Consider the following 15,544-nt stretch of genomic DNA (forward strand, 5'->3'; position numbering starts at 1 on the left):
GTCTTTTATTCTTTTATTTATTTTTTTAAAGTTTTTTCGCCAATTACTTTTAAAGGTTCTTTTGCTTAAAGTTTTTTGTTTTTTGGTTTCAAAGGAGACTAATACCCGTACAATGGGGAGGGGGATGGGGGATTGAACCCTCGCCTGGATGACTATCTAACGGCCTCTTAAAGTTTAAGTTCTGCTAGTTAGCATTCTGGTATTAACACGAGTTGTGTCTGTTTTTTTTTTAATATTGGCTTGACATGCGGCCACATTTAGTTTTTGTTTTGGATAAAATTTTAAAATGCAAAAAAAATATATATATATATATATTTATATATTCCGAAGGGCACAAAAGCAGACAAACAGAGTGAAAAAACTGAAAGTGTTTCATGCGCTTTTCTGGGTTAGTTTAACAGGGCATCCATGTTTGAATTTAGGAAGATTTCTTTTATTATTAGATCAAATAGAGAAGGGAGGAAGATTGTTGGAATCGTCCGATGTGTACACTTTTGAATTTGTTGTGATCAGGGGAATTTAGGATGGGGCAGTGTTACGGCAAAGTTAATCAAACGGGAGTAAATGAAACGACAATTTCAAATGTTACCACAATGATAGTGGTGGTTTCAGTCGATTCGGAACAAATGTCAGTACAGTCAGGTAACAATGCTATTAATATTCCGTCAGTGAAGAATACTTCAGCTAGATCTTCGAACCATAGTCCATGGCCCAGTCTATACCCGCACGGGGTGTCTGCAAATCTGCTTACTCTGGAAGTATTACCTTATCCGGCGAGGGCTTCAAGGGGTTCGACGCCAAAAAAGTTCTTCAAGCGATCATTTTCGCCGATGAAGCATAACAGGTGAAGCGGTTTGGTAGGAAACCAGAGGAAGGATCGATCCTCGAGTATCACGGAACTGAGCTAGCACAAACGCTGGATAAGAGCTGTAGTTATGGCAAGAATTTTGGAGCTAAGTATGAGCTTGGAAAAGAAGTAGGACTAGGACATTTTGGTCACACTTGCTTTGTTAAAGGTGAAACGAGTGAGCTCAAGGATCAACCCGTTGTTGTTAAGATCATTTCAAGAGCTAAGGTACAATGTTTTTTTTTTACTCTTTTTCCCCTATTTGTATATTATTCATGTTTAAATGCTCAGAAGGCAAGTTTTAATTGTCTCATTCTCTTCTGTCATCAAAGGAAAACTAATTGAATATATTCATTTGCATTTGATTACAATTTTGATCATTATTTCTCTTCTATTCGGTTTTTGTTATGCTCATAAGGTATGCTTATGTCACTTATCATCAGGAGGAGACTGTTTCATGTTTTTCCATAAAATGTCTGTTTTAATATGTGGGGTGTAATAATGTACATCTTGAATAGGAGGGACAAATATGCATAAGAAATGACAATTGTGACTTAGCGACAAATATTTGCGTTTTGATTTTGAGCAATCAATGTTGATATTGAGTTGTTTTTGGTTTGTTTTAAGATTTTAAGCACATTAGGGTAGTGAAAGAGGCATTGCACATTTCAATAGCTTCATCAGCTGTTGTGTGCAGAGAAGATGAACAGAAAAAGGTTTTGGAGTTTTACAAGGCATGTGTAAAATAAGATAAAGCTGAAAGTTTATCTCTATATGGATGTCCTAGGACTGAGAAATCATTATCAATGGAGAAAGTAAAACAACAAGTTATTGATTGGGCAAAAATGGTAGGTTCATTGCTTTTTATCCCTTTGCTTTGGATATTATTGAAATATATTATCATTTCCAATCATCTCCTGTTTATAGTAGAAAGGGTTGCAGCCTCCTGAAGTATTGGCAATGAATTGTTTTTCTTTAGCAAACACATATGAGATTTTTAGTAAGGTATTGTTATTAAGATTTCATCAACATTAAAATCTTGAATTCTGCAAATGTTTGCCTGATGATTACCTTGGTGGATTCTTGGCAAACACCAATCAAAGAAGAAAACTTTGGGCTCAACATTAAATTTACAATATCTACAGAACCTCTATTCTAATAAGTAGGCACCATCCAGTTCGAAGATGATGTGAGAAATTACCTCAACTAGCTTGAAGCATCTTTATTTCCCTTTTCCTTTTGCCTTAACCAAAATTATGAATTTTTGTAGGTTAATTATTGTCGATGAATTATATTATCTGATTACGAAAGACAGGGCAGTACTTTATGATCTTTTCATGCTTACAACTTTTCAATTCTCTAGATGTGTACTGATAGGTATCATTCATTGCAACTATGTCAGATGCTCATTTCTATGTAATTGTCTTAATTACAAAGTGTTTTTTTGTCCTTATTTGTCTTCATTCATGCTATTATTCGATCATGAATGTTATTCCTGTTTTTTTTTTACAACAACAGCTAATTCTAATGACCTAGCTGATCAGTTTCTTCTAAGGCTCCAGTCATTGAATTGTGAGCTCTTCAGTTGTTTTAGTGGGTTAAATATTATTTTGAAAGGTTAAATCGTATACTTGATATTCCTTATCACATGATTGTTTCAAGAATCAGATTCTACCACTAACTTAAATGCATTACTATGTTATGCTAAGAACTACCAAATTATGACTTTCATGAAATAAGAAAATGCACAAAAAAAGGACAATTGATTGCTGTTAAGCTATTAACTCAACTTAAAGGATTGAACTTAAAATGGTCAGTTTCTTATTTTTCAGGACCCAAGAAAAGTTAGTGGGTGTTTTGTTGGTTTTTTGGTTTCTGGGTTTGTTTTTGTGTTTTAATTTTTTTTTACATGATTTTAGGGTTATAGATTTTAATTCTTACAAAACTGAAATTTCAGTTCCCCTGTAATAATTTAAGAATTGCTTTAATAATATTAGAATGGAGATGAAACAAAATTTTAGGATTGTTTCATTTTTTTTGTGCATGGTTTCATTTCAGTTAGTAAGAGCTAGATTGCTTTAAAGAACAGTGTAAAAAATACAGGTGACATGGTTCATTCCTTCCAGTGAAGTGGGTTTGTTTTTGTTTTTTTGTTTTTTTTTGTAGTTTTATTATTTGATGTGTAATAAAGTTGTATAAACTCTGCTTTTTTTCTTTGTTTCTTTTCCAATCTTTTCATTTATATAAAATTCCAAGATGTGGGTTTTCTTGAGTTGTAGTTTCTGGATATAAAAAGGCCAATCTCTTTTATTTATTGACCATTGAACTATTGGATTTTGTGATCTGAGTTTCTTCTATTTTGGTGGTTTGTGCAGTTTTTGCATTGATTTGATAATCCCAAGTCTTAGTCTTTGTTTGTATGATTGATAACCACTTGAGTTTTGCTGATTAATCTGGTTTTTTAAGATGGGAGTTTAATTTTCTGGGTGATGGATTGCATTTTTTATTCAAACTAAAAGAGCGTTTTGTGAATTTGCAATTTTTAATGCTAACTGCTCATTTCATTGATGCTGATTGTTTCTTTATCTAAGGCATTTCTGTTTATATTTCCTTTCTTTCCTTTTATTTCTGAAAGCCAGGTATTAGTTCCATGGGACTTATTTTGAGGACCATATACAATTTCATAAGGTTTTATGACAAATTAGTAATTACTGCAATTTGGTCCTTTTGTTCTTCCATATATGTGTTCCATTTGTACAACACTATTATTTTGTTTTTTTGAATTATCCCCTATATATGTTTGATGCATTTCTAGTATCAAAATATGAATATGTATTATTATACAAATATATTTGTTTAAAAGATTTTTGTAATATCCAAGTTTTTATTAGAATCTAATTGTTTTTCCACACGAATCTTTTTTATACTTTTATTTCATTACGAACAACTAATTCAAAAAAAAAAAAAAAAAACTACTCTTACTAACTGAAATAACCTTTATGAGTTTAGTGATAATTTAAGAATTACTTTATCAATGCTATCATACATGTTGAAAATTGGATCTTGGTTCATTAACTTATACTTTTTTCAGTTAAATCATCTCTTTTCCTCTTTTATTATTATTATTGTTATATATCTTTGAGATTTTTAAATAAACTAAGGCATTAGATTTGTTGGTACATCAAAATTAAATGTGCTTAACCTATATCGACATATCTTTGAGAGTGCAGTAACGATTGTTGATATCCATTAATTAGAAACTGATTCAGAGGTCTCCTTCGGCAGCTTACTTTATTTTATTTTCTAATGTCCAATATGAATGTGAATACAACTAATGCTCTGTTTTAGTTTTTTTTATGTCAATACAATATTTTCATGTATATTTCTTTATAGTTACTTTTCTTGATGCTTTCTTCAAGGTTACTTTTAATATAATTATAGTATTATTTATTTGATTTCTGGACATTATATGTGGCTTTGATTTTCAGGGTAAATCTTGATAATATTACTTCCAGTTCACCACTTTAGTAAGAATGTCTTTAAATCTTTTAGTTTCATCCACCAACTTTTACTTTAGTCATGCACAAATTAGCTTGGTGGAAACTTTTATCATGCACATAGGATGAAAGAATAGATATTTGATGCTTAAGATGATTGGAAATGACACGGTGTTTAACAAACTGGGCAAAGCCGCGTTGCCTGCACTAATGATAGTAATATTACACTCTAGCGGTCATAATATTTTCAAAGCTAGTGGCACTGCTGTTAATAATTTTGAAAAAAAAAAAATCATGAACATTGCCATTTGCCACAATGGATTCAAAAGTTATGGGCATTACTTAAACCTATGTTTGAATTTAGTGGTGAGTGGAGAATTGGAGATTAAGGAAAGAAATGAAAAGTAAGGGAAATAAAAAATCTATTTCTTGTTTAATTTTTATTTAAAATTAAAATAAAGGAAATGAATGGAAGTTGAGCATCCCTCTTTTTCCTTCAAAGGTTTCATTTTTAAATCACTCCAAATTGGAAGGAAGTTAAAGAAAGGAAAGGAGAAAAAAGATTTAAATATAAAATGACATTTATATATTTATTATTTTCTTCAATTTTCAAAAATATATTTTAAGCTTAACAAGTTGCGTTAATATTTAATTTTTATCAATCCTAACCGGTATCCTTATTTATTTTGCTTTTTTTTTTTTGTAGATTTCATCAACTTCAACTTTTTATATTATGGTCTTCAAATTTATTTTTATGAATTTTATCTAAGTTTATTTTTTATTATTTTGTTTTTTTTTTTTAGTATATTTTTTATTTTAATAAAAATAAACTTTTAAGTTATTATTGGTTTAGGTAACTTAACATTATCCACAACGAAAAATTAATCATATCCTTTATTGTTTTTAATATATGCTAGATTTTATATAATTTTCTATTTTTTTGTTATTATTTCATAAATTTGGAAAAAATGAAAAAGAAAAAAATAAAAATATGTACATGAAAAATTATATACAATTGGAAAAAAAAAAACCTAAATTAATGGAGCTCATTAAACTTATAAGAAATTATTAATAAAAGTTTATAATTAATTTTATTTACTAAGACATGTTAAGATTTTTAAATTTTCTCATTGAAATTAGTTCTGAAAAAAAAAATATATATATATATATATATAAGTGTGTAGAAGTAATTCCAAACCTATCTTATTTTATAGATTAACAAAATTTCATCTCTTTTATTGAATTTCTTTCTTTCTTTTTTACTTTAAACATTTAAATTCTAAACTATTCACATGATAAAGAAACATTTCAATATATAATTAAAAAATATAATAATTATAAACACTTAATTTTATCCGAATATATTCAATCAAATTTGATATTTAAAAGTTAAGATCTGGATCTTCTTCAAAAGTTTTGAACTCTATGAATATTCTAAATCTTTGGAATAAGTTCATTTTATATTTGATAATAAAAAAAAAGAAGATGAAAGTTAAAGTAAACTAAAAAATCAACTTAATTAAATTTGGTCAAATTTATACTTCTGAGACAAAAAATCGAAGGGAAATTTTGAAATCTTTTGAAACCAAGATTGTTGGTTAATTCATGTGTTAAATCTTTAAAAGTAATTCAATCATTTTTTTTTTTTTTTTTGGTAAAACTTGGCTCAAACGTGGTTAAATCCAAAGCCATTTGGTCAAACTTTGTCAACGGAGTTTTGAAAGAAATTAACTAGGAAACATTTGGATTTGAACAAAGCTTGCATTTTGACCAAAATTCCACTTAATTAAACTTGGGTCAAATCTCAAAAATTGTATTGATTAGGATTATTAAGACTTAAAATTAATAAAAATATAATTTGAGATTTTAAAAATCAAAATTTAACTACAAAAGCACCACAAAAGTTAAAAAACAAGCGTGTTATGGAAATTCTAGTAAATTTCATCAAAATAAAGTCAGATTTTGAGTGCAAGTACAAATTTAGATTTAAACACCCTATTTTTAATGTTAGACATAATAAAGTCACGGAGTCAATATGAGAGCAAGAAATATGAAAGCGAGAAGCAATACGATCTAAATTGCCTAAAAGGGGTAAATTTGTCCTTTCACGTGGTAATTTTGGATCTCCATGCATTTGCATTTTATTTACATAATATATTTTGTTGTATACACTTGCATTTTTAATTATCATATGTATATTTTAATTTATTGCATTCATGCATTTTACTTTACTTCCACATTATTTAGTTTGTTGCATTCATATGAATTTTTTTAATAATGATTTTAAAAAAATAAAGAGAAATATTTTAGAAATAAAATAAGACAATATTTTAAGTAAAAATAATTATTAAGATCTTACCTAAATATTGAAAAGATTCTCAACAATTCTCTTTTATAAAAATATGGTATCTTCGTTTTGATAAATTATCATAAAAATTTTGAAAGTAGAAAAATATTTTTAAAATTTCACCTAGATATTCAAAAGACTAAAAAATATTTCGATACGAAAGATTTCTATTTTTATTCAAAATAAAATAATTAACATTTTTAGGAAAATACAAATAAATGAAGTTCAAAGAATTAATTTAAAAGATTAAAGTCAATATTGTTTTTATCAAAACTCAAATATCGTATGCGATTAATTAGTATTATCTTTTAACGGATGTTATAAAAATGTTAATGTTTTTTCATACATAATTGAATTGCTAATCCTATATCTGATTTCAAAGACTAAGTTATCTTTTGATAAACTTTGAATTAATTTTAGGTTTTATTAAAAAAAAAATTTAAGTGAATAATTACACTTAATAAAAAAATTGATAACCACTCACTATTTTGATTTAAACTTCATTTAAACAGCCAAATTCTTAAACCTGCACATTACAAAAATAATAAATCTTTCCTTTGCTTTTACATTCTTTAATCAAACAATATTTACTAATTTTCTTTTATTTATTAATTTTACTTATCCAAATTAAATATTCATAGATCTTTTTCATTTCCACTATTATTTTTTTTACTTTCTTTTTTTTTTCCGCTAAATACTAATATCTATTCAAACACAACTAAAGGTTCATGTGCCAAAATATGCTAAAATGCCTGTAAAGTTACACAATTTTCTCAATATTTTAATCGCCTCCTCTCCGATGAATCAACACTTGTGGCACAATATGTAATGCAATTATTTAACATTACTAGCATTTATGCTTACTCAAAAACTTTGCATAAAATTGGAAAAAGTTTCAAAAAGATCTTTTGTTTTTCCTTTTCAGCTTCATCAAAAGAAAAAAAGTACGACCTTTTTTCAAGGTTAAATAGTTATCCGCGAGCCAATCAACATCTTCGCAATCCATTTCTCTGAGTTATACTCTGTCTCACTTCACAGATTATACAGAACTCACTGAAAACAACCAAACCAAGCTCCTTCAGCCCCCCTTCAACGGCTACAGCCTGCATATACTCTTTTCTTCTTTCCCTCAGCTTTACATTCTTCATGTTTTGTTCAACTTCAACTGAAGCTGATGCCTTTCTTAATTTTAAGGCTTTCGTTCATGACCCAAAGTACTCTCTTTCTAGTTGGTCAAATTCTTAGGCTGTTCATTACTGTAACTGGACTGGTATTACTTGCATTCCTACTCCTTCACTCTATGTATCTTCCATAATCTTCAAAGCTTGAATCTTTCTGGTGAAATGTCATCTTCAATATGTGAACTACCATATTTGTCTCATTTTGACCTTGCTGATAGCCTTTTTAATCAGCCTATCCCACTACACCTTTCTCAGTGTAGTTCTTTGGAGACTTTGAATCTTAGTAACAATCTCATTTGGGGTACTATCCCAGATCAAATTTCTCAGTTTGATGCCTTGAAAGTTCTTGACTTGAGCAAAAATCATATCGAAGGGGAGGTGCCTGATTCTATTGGGTCATTGGTACATCTTCAGGTGCTCAACTTAGGAAGCAACTTGCTCTCAGGTAGTGTTCCTTTTGTTTTTGGCAATTTTATTGAGCTTGTTGTACTTGATTTGTCTCAAAATGCTTACTTGGTGAGTGATATTCCTAGTGACATTGGGAAGCTCGAGAAGCTTGAGCAGCTCTTTTTGCAAAGGTCTGGTTTTCTTGGCGAAATCACTGTATCTTTTGTGAGTTTACAAAGTATGACCACTTTGGACCTTTCTCAGAACAATCTGACTGGTAAGCTTCCACAAATGCTAGGCTCTTCTCTCAAGAACTTGGTGTCTTTTGACATCTCAGAGAACAAGCTCTTTGGGTCATTTCCAAGTGTTAGTTGCGATGGAAAAGGCCTTAAATTCCTCAGTCTCCATACAAATTTCTTCAATGGTTCAAAACTAAATTCCATTTCTGAGTGCTTGAACCTTGAGATTTTTCAAGTTCAAAACAACGGATTTTCTGGTGATTTCCCTAATGGATTATGGTCTTTGCCAAAAGTTATGCCCGTCAGAGCTGAAACCAATAGGTTCTTTGGGGTATTGCAAGATTCGATATCAATGGCTGCTCAGTTGGAGCAAGTTCAGATAGATAATAACAGCTTTAGTTGGACACATCATTGACGAAGTCAAATCCTCTTTGCAAAACTTTACTAAGTGAAAGTGTATGTTTGCTAGACGTGAAGCGAATGCTGTGTCCCATCATCTTGCAAAGATGGCGTTACGACGAAATGGGGCAGTATAATTTGTAGATGAGCTACTAGAAAGCTTATATGCACTTGTTGATTATGATAAAACTGTTACTTCAGTAATGAAGTTATATTTCACTTTAAAAAAAAAAAAGGGCAGTGACTTCATCTGCACTATATGTTACTATCCAAATACACCTCACATTACAATTGAAAGCTACTTTTTTCACAAAATTCTAAATTTGAGAATTTAAAATATTACACAAGAACAATACAATACAAAAAAAAAGTAACATAATTTAAAATTTTTGAAAAAATCATATGTGGATTTGATAAACTCAAAAAAAATATTTTATATTTTTATATCGATACAAATTATAATATAATAATTTTCGTATAAATTATTATATAAATATATGAATAGTTAATATTTTACATAATACAAATATATAAATTAGATTTTCTGAATTCCATCGAACCAGAGTTTTAGGAATTAAAATGGCGTCATAGTGCAGCAACCCCATAAGGGCAATACATTTTTTCCAACTAAGGAATTAGGTAAATGGCACAGCAAATGTAAGCATGCAACTGATAAACAGGACATTAGCTACAAAATTTGGCATAATAAGGTAAGAAACCTTTCCTGGAAAAAAAAAAAAAACGTGGATACAAAAATCTCAAATGCAATGAAATTGGGCAGCTTTAATTTTATACGTAGTAATACATGATTTGACGTAAATTAAAACGTAAGTTTACAATACCGTGGAACCCATACTTCCATTCACATGGCCAAAATAAGTTGAACATTGCTGAATTTATTGCATACAACTATATATGGCTAGTAAAACCCTAAATATTATCATCATAAATTTGCCATTTCATTCACCAAATTTCCTGTTTTTACTTTTTTTGTTCACTCAAATGTGGAAAGGAAAAGATTTTTCTCAGGTTGCTATTGGTGAAGCAAAATCATGCAAAAACAATTCTTAGATTTTGGGATTTTTAATTTGGATTTAAAGTTAGTTCCATTGAGATATAATCAGGTCAGTTTGAATAAGGATCATCGGTTCCTTGTCCCATTTATAAGAAAGTGATTTATTCTTTACTTTTTACTATTGACTCTCTCTCCCTCTCTCTCTCTTGGAATTTCATTTTCATGTTTTCTAACGTTTTGTTTTCAAGGCCCTATTCGTCTTTTTTTTTTAATTTAATTCTAGTTTTTCTTGTTTCTTCATCGAAGAAACCAGTGCTGGTGATAATCACTATGACATGATTCTTCAACATTCGAGTTTTAAATTCGAGTGACCAAATTGCTTAAAAATCACATTTAGATGGGGAAAACATTTCAATTTTCAACTATTTGTATATCATGCTTTGAGGTCAAATAATTTCCAGGGTTGTTTAATTATTTTCATTATTTAAAGAGAGTTGGCCATGCATGTTTCATTGCCTTCAAGCGTTGGCGTTTGACATATTATATTTCTTCCTCGGTTAGTTGTAAATTTTCTTGATGCCCAAATCTATATCTCTACGAATATTCATGTGAGTGAGTTGTAGAATATTTTTAATCATTATATTCTTGTAGATGAAAATACCAAAGTATAATCGTGATATAGTGATGGTCAAAAACTATATATTTCTTCCTTGGTTAGTTGTAAATTTTCTTGATGCCCAAATCTATATCTCTATGTATATTCATTTGGTGAGTTGTAGAATATTTTTAATCATTGTATTCTTGTGGATGAAAATATCAAGTATAATCGTTATATAGTGATAGTAAAAATGTTTGTATGTATATATTTTAAACATATTTCACGCCGTAAAACAATTTAAATATTGCTTAATTATCATTTTAGAATGTTCGTTACATGACAATCTTTAAGATGGTATTTTAGCAAACCGTTATGATAGTAATTATATAAATTTTGAATGCCACGTAGATTTTATTAGATTTTTTTTGTTTATTATAGATAAAAAATTTTATGTAGTGAAATTTATTGAACTGTTTGCCTCCTCTTTAATACTACATGGTGTGTTGTCATCTATTAATCTGTAAGTTTGACTCTTTTCTTTTTTAATACTTTTTTTTTTTTTTGCAATAACATGGGATACAAGAGTGATTGTAGGTGCTAGAAATTTGAACATAGATAAATAATCTTTAAATAAAAATTTTGAGTCTTATGATCAAATTTAAAACTACATGCATATATTTCTTATTTTTAAACATAGAAAGGGAAAATTGTTACTAATGAGTAAAGATCCCAAACATGTTTAATTTATGCAAGGATGGCTGAGGGGTTAATCAATTGTATCCTCTAGGGATGATAATACTTCTTATTTGTTACATTTTTTTATTTTTCAATTATTCAAAATTTCTCTGATTATTGTTGATTTTCATATTTTGCAGGATAATTCTCCCATCTATTAACATGAGTTCACCAAACTTTGATGAAAACCTGCATCTTCCCAGCTTCAGCCCAATGTCCATTCCTCTGAAAACTCAGTTAGTTCCACAGTTTGAAGATTCTAATACAATATCCATGAATGGTACTTTGGATAACTTATTGCTCCAAAACCATGGTCTGTTCCCAAATATGGCCCAGCCAAATTACTCTCCTGATGCTCATGAAAGCTCTGGTTTGCTTAGCAATCTTCTTCAAGTGAACCAAATTCCAGCCACATTGCCTGATCAGTATCGTTTGCAGCATGGAACTGCATTGCTACTTCAAAATCCCCATCAATTCCCTTGTAGTATGTCTCAAGAGATGACAAACTCTTTCACTCCTGTGGAGCAAAATGCCAAGGAAATGAGTATTGGAAGTGGTGAAGCAAGCAATATCAAATCCAGCAGTGTCAAAAGGAAGCCTAGAAATAGAACAAAGAAGCAAAAACAAGCAGAAGAAACAAGGTTAGATATCACATTATTCAATCTTCTTAATGATGTATTTAAGTTTTGTGTGTATTTGATCATCAACTGAACAAATTCCTTGGCAGTGATAAGGATAACGGTACTCAGAAATCTGGTGGAAATAATGAAAATACGAGTAACGAATGTAAGAGAAGGCGTCAGCCAAGGCCGGAGCAGCGGACTTCTAGCCTCTCAACTTACCGGGGAGTAAGCAGGTCTCATTCAATCCATGTTATTTAAGTTAATGCATACGTATTCAAGTATTTTATATATGATTGAAATCGAAGGATGACATCGAATTTGATGCAGATACACTGGTCGATATGAGACATATTTGTGGGATAACAGTGATCCAAGACTAAAACCAAAGACAGGTCACTCAAATTATCTAGTTTTCTGTTCTGTTTTTCTGGTTTGTATTTTTTTTTTCCTGGTTATCACCATCTAATTAATTACTGACCCTTTTGTTCTTTTTCCTCGTCCTTCTATACTTTGCAGTTTATATAGGTGAGTGATCGATCATTCAATGCCACTTTTTAACTTATTTAACATGTAAATCCCAACAAAAAAAGGTGGTTCCTCAGCTTCTTCTTGAAACAATTCATCTACGCCTTATTCAGGCTTTTAATCTTCCTACATCTCCAATCCGGCATGCACAAATGAAGGAAAAAAGTTCTGAGGTGTGAGGGGAAGATATGTTGAGTACCCTACTCAAAAGCATGAGTGCAACAAAGGCGGATCCATGCTTTGAAGTAGGGTGTCCACGGACATCCAAAGATTAGAAAATAAGAAATTTTGAAGTAAAATTTTTCCATGAAAACTCCAAAAATTTTCCACAAAAACCCTTTTCATCGACAAAACTGATAAATTCGTAGGCAGTTTTTATATATATTAAAAAAAAAAATCCTGCATCAGTCACTGGTGTTCAAACATGTTTTCCTTTCAAAGCTTATGCACTTCCTGCAAAAATGAAGGACAATTGGAGTATTATGCTAGCATGAAAAGATCTTCTTTCCCAATGGAAGAAGTACTATTGTTTTTGGAGACAAGATTTTTGAAACTTCATTTGGTTTGACAGGTGGATATGATAATGAAGAGTCTGCAGCAAGGGCTTATGATTTAGCTGCTCTCAAGTTATGGGGCAAATTCGCGATGCTAAATTTCCCAGTATGCTTCCTTTCACAGCATCTATTTTACAGGTTTGATCGATTAATGAATGCTTAATTAGAAACTAAAATTTCTTCATGTATCTCTAGATGAGTGACTATAAGAAGGATTTGGAAGAGATGCAGTTTTATTCGAAAGAAGAATATTTTCGCAACATAAGAAGGTAAGTTTCAAGTTACTTGAAATTATTTCAATTGGCATTATATTCTTGGAAGTGAATCGAAAGGTTTGCTCATTTTCCTTTGTGCTCAATGATCCATTACTAAAAATGAATTGATTCATCATATTCTGGAATTCATTGTGACTTGAAACTCTTTTTGGTTTTTGTGTCATGGCTTTAAACTTCACCTAATTTCAGAAAAAGCAAAGGCTTTGCAAAGGGTGTTTCGAATTATCGTGGAGTCTCCAGGTAATAATATATAAATATATATATACATATATATATATATATATATCCCCTCCTCCTCCTCACCTATTCTATTCTTCTTTTTTCCTCTCTCATGAGAAATCACTCAGCAGGAACTCAGATTTGAAGAAATGGCAAGCAAGAATTGGAAAAGGGAAAGAGATTAGAGGAATTTACCTAGGAACATTTGGTAAGGACTAATCCCAACTTAATTATTTCTTTTCTTATGGAACGAATTAACTCATTTCATTATTTGATAAAAAAAATGATATAATGATTATAATTATTAAGACACCTTTGGCCAACAGGTCAGTTTGTTGGGTAGAGTGCTAGGTTCTTAGTTCCTATGGTTAGGATTCAAATCCTAATAATTTCAATTACCAAAACAGATTAAGATACTTTAACAAACAATTAATTGCTTATAAGTTGGAATAAAAGAAGGGAACAAATCCCTGAGAATAGAACTTTAGATATGGCATTCTGAAAGTGAATTACTTGTAGAAAATTACTTTATAAATTAAACAATTGTGAAACTAAATCTAGCTAGAAATTTTTTGTTAGTGGTTTCAATTTTTAAGGTTCAAATGTCTTGTACTTATTTTTTTTCAATATTTAAACAGACACTGAAGAGGAAGCAGCTAGGGCTTATGATGTTGCAGCCATTAGGCTCAAAGGTACAAACGCTATTACCAATTTTGATATATATGAGTATGATCTGATAAGCATTCTTCAAAGTGCAAAACTACCAATTGGCAAGGGAGCTTCTAAGCAATTGCCGGAGTCTTCGGTGGACGATGTTATTAGAAAGAAAACAAATGCCAATGGGAAAATTTCTTTTGTATATCTTGAAGAAGATGATTCAGGCAGCCCTGATCTGGACCTACTATCAATGTCCTCTGAAGAGTTTCAAAACCTACTCGCTCCAGAAGATCATCCTAACTTGCAGCATCAGCAGAATTTAGACCATTCCAACCAGGACCTGAACCGAATTGTTAACTCCTCTCTTCTCCTTGGCTTCCAGAATCCTGAAGGGTTTCAGATTAATCCCACTCTAATTCAGGGATCCAACAGCTTTGGAATTGATATGAGCACTGATGGAAATCGAAACTTTAACTTCAATGAGGACTTTCCTTGTAATGTGGATCCGGATGGACAGTTTACAATTTCAGGGAGTGGTGAGAATAATTACACTGGTCGATTAGAGAAGGGGATTCAAGCAACGCAGCCTTTTGGATTCCCACGGGACTTACCTGCCCCCGAGAACCAGCATCAAAATTCCAGCTTCCCCTTTATGCAAGGTTATGATCAAAACCCTCTAGAGTTTCGGGAAAATCATGCGGTGATTGGCTTGGGAAATTGTTTGGAAACTGACAGAGAGTTTACTGGTAACTACAAGGGAGGATTATTTCCAGCTAATGGGGCTATGGAAGGTTGTTCAGCAGTGGCATCAGCATACGATAATTTCAATAATGAATTATCAGACGGAATCCAAGAAATGCAGCAGTGTGAGACCTTTCAGAGCCTGTTAGGCTTTCTGGAACAGGATTCTTTTAACTTGAACCCGACTGACGATGTTACCACCCAGAACCTGCATCAGAACCGTAATAATTTTCAAACAACAAGCCCAATGGAGATTAAGAATAATGCTACAGGAGGCCATGGTGACAAATTCGCAGATAAGGGAGCTGCTGTGGTGGAAAACCCAGTCCCAGGAGATACTGAAAATGGTGAACAGGATCTTCTTTCCAGTTGCTTGCAAGTACTTCATGAACTCTGACCCTTGTGCCTCTAGTTGTATAGTAAGGTTTATGGCTGAACCAAAATACAAATGGGGTCTTCGATTATAAAGTTTTTGTAAACCTAATAATGAACTCCAAATAGCTGACTTTTATCTTATGCAATTGCGATGCCATGTCCGGCAAATAATTGCAGTATTAAGCTTGAAAGAGGAAAAGAACTGATGGATGAGATTATGCTTATTGAAATGTTAATCATGTTTAGGAGTGTATGTTTCTTTTCTGTTTTTCAGAGAATCCAGTGCCCTTTTTAAGAGAACATGCTCGCAAACTCGTTCGTTGAATCTTT

At 31.1% G+C, this 15,544-nt stretch overlaps 1 protein-coding gene across 1 annotated transcript; it reads left to right on the forward strand.

The window, feature by feature from the left end:
* Positions 1-7,690: 7,690 nt before the first annotated feature.
* Positions 7,691-9,187, forward strand: LOC111297774 (uncharacterized). The gene has a single exon (XM_089741689.1). It carries the CDS (start codon positions 8,035-8,037, stop codon positions 8,911-8,913), a length of 879 nt encoding a protein of 292 aa, XP_089597815.1. The 5' UTR covers positions 7,691-8,034; the 3' UTR covers positions 8,914-9,187.
* Positions 9,188-15,544: the final 6,357 nt, after the last annotated feature.

This window comes from Durio zibethinus, chromosome 12, assembly GCF_047325235.1.
Source record: "Durio zibethinus cultivar Kanyao isolate XHJ-2024 chromosome 12, ASM4732523v1, whole genome shotgun sequence".
Classification (NCBI taxonomy): Eukaryota; Viridiplantae; Streptophyta; class Magnoliopsida; order Malvales; family Malvaceae; genus Durio; species Durio zibethinus.

What these genes read in the sequence shown, in the direction of transcription:
- LOC111297774 (XM_089741689.1), top strand. Translation starts at nt 8,035, where the DNA reads ATGTCATCTTCAATATGTGAACTACCATATTTGTCTCATTTTGACCTT.